The sequence below is a fragment of the Numida meleagris genome, unplaced genomic scaffold (genome assembly GCF_002078875.1).
Source record: "Numida meleagris isolate 19003 breed g44 Domestic line unplaced genomic scaffold, NumMel1.0 unplaced_Scaffold665, whole genome shotgun sequence".
NCBI classification, from domain to species: domain Eukaryota; kingdom Metazoa; phylum Chordata; class Aves; order Galliformes; family Numididae; genus Numida; species Numida meleagris.
In genome coordinates this window covers 16,340-20,502 of record NW_018364880.1, presented here as the reverse complement: position 1 = coordinate 20,502, position 4,163 = coordinate 16,340, and the positions used below count along the sequence as shown (strand labels likewise).

Sequence of the window (4,163 nt, the reverse complement as noted above, 5' to 3'; positions counted from 1 at the left end):
CTGAGAATGGGCAGCGTGCACTGCTCCACATGCTCCACACCATGGGGGACACCACGATGACACCACTCCTTGCAGCATCCTGTCCCCAGGGGGAAAAGAAAGTGGATCTCCTGACACTCCCTGTCCCCACTGCAGTCTCGCTGTCCCCAAGCTGCTCCTGCCTCATGGCACCAATGGTGTTGGCCCTCATCCTGGGTGAGCGACAATGGGGACGTGGTGCCACGGGGTTTGGTGGCCCTGTCTGGGACCAGGACCATGTCCCTTGCAGGTTGGTGGTTGGTGGCAGTGAGAAGGGCACAGCACAGTTCCGGTGCTGGAACAAGTATAACCTGTCCACATTCTGACACAAGGATGGGCACTCAGCCCCGATTCAGCTCCAGAACCCTGATGGAGGGGGCATGGCCACCTTCACCCTCTTAGGGGTAACTCCAGCAGACGCCGGCACCTAGAGGTGTTCCTACCATCCTGGGGGCTAATACCTTCTGTCTTCACCCGTGGGCAGCAATGTGATGCTGGAGGTGACACCCAGACCTGCACCCCCAGGTAGGTCTGAGCCCCCCATTTGGGTGTCCCTTGTGTCTCCCATGAGTGGCAGTGTCTCCACATCCCATCCCCAGGGAGCTTCTTCCAGGGATGCCTTCACCCAAACACTCACACCCTTCAAGTGATGAGGAGTGCCATGGGAACCTGGTGGTGGCACTGGTGGTGAGGGGATGTGCCGCTGCCCTCCTCTTTGACTTCAGCCTCTTCATCCTCCTCGATGCCCGCAGCTTCTGGATGCACAGAGATGACAGCACTGTTGGGGAAAGGTTTAAACAGGTTTCATTCCATAGAGATGCCCTATAAATATTGATCAGTATCTTCAGCTTTCACATTGCACCCTTCCACATCCCTCCCATCATGGTTATTGCTCTCAACCTTTTCTCTCTGAGTAAATCATTTGGATCTCAACTTCTGAGTTCTAATTATTTCTTTCTCTTTTCTCTCCCCAGTCTCACTGAGAGGAGGGGCAGTGAGGGAAGGGCTGTGTGAGGCTGAGCTTCTGAGAGATCAAAGCACAGCAGTCCTTGTAGTGCCCAACATGGGGCCCCAAGGGTAAAGATAATGACTGATTTGAGCAGAGCCTGATCAAAAATAAATAAATGACTGTAAGCCATATCATAGACTCCGATCTGCTGGGAGAAATGCTGAGCTTTCAGTTCAGCCTGTGGTTTCCAGAACAGCCGCAAGCTGTGCCCTGAGGCAGGATGGCTGTGTGTGGGAGGACATGGGCAGTGTCACCCACTGTTGTCACCTGCCATGGCTCTGTAGCTCAGCCCTGAACCAGCATGGAATGTCCAAAAGCTGAGAGAATATTTGAGAGGTGTGCCCTGATCCTGGCACTGCCACACAGTTCCCGGTGCACTGGGCTGGAGGCTGCTCTGTGCTCATCAAGCACTATTCAGCACTACTGAGCCCCTGGACAAGGAAGAGTTGTGTCTGGGTGTGACCCAAGCCCCATGACAGGCCCTGTAGCAGAACCCCAGAACCANCTGGCAGCATTTGTGTGGCCCTCCTTTGGGTGTGCTGGTGCAATATCATGCGTGTGCACAGGTAGGGCCACAAAATATTGCACACGTGCCCTTAGCATATTCTCCCTGTGTCAGAAATATCTTGGTGCCTTTGCTGCACATTGTGTTCTTAGCGAGTGATCCGTGTCTGTGTGGGTGTCCCTGTGTCCCCAAAGGTCCCTGCTGCTGTCTGCAGTGGAGATGGCAAAGGAGAGAAGAGTGGGGAGAGAGTGTGGTGACAGCTGCCTGAATGTGTTGGGGACCACAGGTGACATCCCATGGGAGACAGCCCACTGGAAGCAGGTGTCCTGTGTGTGACATTGCATGAGGGACATGGTATAAGGCTTCATGCTGGCAGAGCTTTGAGGACAGCGTATGGCTTGCGAGGGGTGACAGCGTGGGGCACATAAGAGGTTTCTTTCCCTGTGTGCTGCAGTGTGAGTGCTATATCATAGGACATGCCTCGATGCCACCACCGCTTGGGAACCACAAAAGCCACATGAGGAGGTGACATCATGGCATCCTGTCCCCAGGCGGAGAAGAAAGTGGATCTCCTGACACTCCCTGTTCCTGCTGCAGTCTTGCTGTCCCCAAGCTGCTCCTGCCTCACGGCACCAATGGCGCTGGCCCTCATCCTGGGTGAGTGACAATGGGGACGTGGTGCCACGGGGGTTGGTGGCCCTGTGTGAGACCAGGACCGTGTCCCTTGCAGGTTGGTGTCTGGTGGCAGCAAGCAGAGCACAGCACCGTGAGTATGGGGACAGGGGGGAATGGGGACAGAGGGAGGGGAGTGTTGGGAGGGGGCCATCAGAGGGGTCCAGGAGGGTGTGCAGGGACAAGGCTGACTGGTGTCCCCTGACCTAGTGCCCCGACCATCCCTGTCACTGCACCCCAGCCAGGAGATACAAGAGGGGGACAATGTCACCCTGCGCTGCCACCTGCCCTGGCCGGATGCCTGGGTCCAGCTCTGCCAGGAAAGAGCTTTCATCTCCTGCATGGAGAAGTACGTCGTTCAGGACGTGGCTGTGTTCTCCTTTGTTATCACAAAGTGGGTGCACACAGGGACATATCGGTGCCAGTACTGGCTGTCTGAGCCAGCAGAGACTTCAGAGAAGAGTGACCCCGTGGAACTGGTGGTGACAGGTGAGTGCACTGGGGACCCTGGGTGGCCCTGAGCCGTCCTTGCAGGGCCAAGTCCTATCATGTTTCCCTCTCCTCATGCAGATCACACCTTCCCCCCACCTCCCATATCCCTGTCGCCTGAGGGACGTGTGGGGATTGGGACCAACGTCACCATCCGGTGCAGGAACTGGTACCACGGGGCCACCTTCCTGCACAAGGATGGGTACTCTGCCCCTATCCAGCGCCAGGACCCTGATGATGGGGGCATAGCCACCTTCACCCTCTTTCAGGTGACTCCAGCTGACTCCGGCACCTATCGGTGCTCCTACCACCCCAAGGGATATCCCTTTCTGTCCTCACCCCTGGGGAAAAGAGTGACACTGCAGGTGACACACATACCTACACCCCCAAGTAGGTACAAGACCCACAATTTGATGTCCCCGGTGTCATCCACAGTTGGCAGTGTCTCTGCATCCTCTCCCCAGGGAGGCGGTGGCTGGGGTTGGGAACACCCAAACACCCAGATGCCACAGGACCCAACAGCAGGGTCCCGTGGGAACCTGGTTGTGGCAGTGGTGAGGTGCTGCGCTGCTGCCTTCGTCTTTGGCCTCGGTGTCTTTTTTGTCGTCGATGCCCGCAGCCTCTGGATACGGAGAGATGAGAGCCCTGGTGGGGAAGGGGTTGAATGGATATGATTTCCTTGTTTTACTCCAAATGTCTTCTGTCTGTGATTTGATCCCATCTATGTCCCTTCTAGTTTCCCCACCTCCTCTTCCATCCCCTATAAATCCCCAGAACCATCCCCTGCCTTCACTTCCATCTACTATTCATCCCTGCTCCATGTACCTTGGGACACCCCAGTACCCCCCATTCAGCTCCACTCCCTTTTTTCATACAGGTGCCCACCCACAAATGCCTGAGGCCATGCAGATCCTGGTCAGTGTCTAGGTCAGGGGAGCCTCCATCCCAGCCTGCCCCACAGGGCCGCCTCAAACCCCACGGGAGAACCCCTATACCTACCTGTGGGGACCCCAAGACACCTCCAGCTCATACGGCCTCCTAGAAATTTATGTGCATCCTCCAAGAAGAAATGAGATTTGAAGAACTCCGACCCTGCATCATGGGGACGCCATCAATGCAAATCTTCACCCTAAACCCTGATCTCCCACAAAATGACTAATGGGACCCCCAGAAACCACCCACAGGGTACCCCAGATTCCTCACTCAAAGGACCCCAAGTATACCCAACCCCTGATCCCACCTTCTTCGATACCCCCCAAAATCCTTACACCCTACATGCCCCCTTTCCACCAGATTGAGAACCACCATGGTGGCACTCCACTCTCCCCTTCTTTCATGCTCATTTCTCACCTCAAATCCTTCCTGATCTCCCCCAGATTTTCTAACACACTTTGGCATCCCACCCCCCATTCCCTCTGATTCATTACAAACACTTTCCCAATCCTGACAAGTCCTTAAATGCTCATCTCT

At 55.6% G+C, this 4,163-nt stretch overlaps 1 protein-coding gene across 1 annotated transcript; it reads left to right on the top strand.

Moving 5' to 3' along the window:
• Positions 1-2,167: 2,167 nt before the first annotated feature.
• Positions 2,168-4,149, top strand: LOC110391948 (immunoglobulin superfamily member 1-like). Its single transcript, XM_021383904.1, has 3 exons — positions 2,168-2,189; positions 2,400-2,693; positions 2,775-4,149. Exons 1-3 carry the CDS (start codon positions 2,168-2,170, stop codon positions 3,365-3,367), a joined length of 909 nt encoding a protein of 302 aa, XP_021239579.1. The 3' UTR covers positions 3,368-4,149.
• Positions 4,150-4,163: the final 14 nt, after the last annotated feature.

Excerpts from the sequence above, each read along its gene's own strand:
- LOC110391948 (XM_021383904.1), top strand. The coding sequence starts at position 2,168 with ATGGCGCTGGCCCTCATCCTGG. Across the intron at positions 2,190-2,399 it reads GGCGCTGGCCCTCATCCTGG|TGTCCCCTGACCTAGTGCCC; the intron begins GTGAGTGACAAT and ends AAGGCTGACTGG. Across the intron at positions 2,694-2,774 it reads CGTGGAACTGGTGGTGACAG|ATCACACCTTCCCCCCACCT; the intron begins GTGAGTGCACTG and ends CTCCTCATGCAG.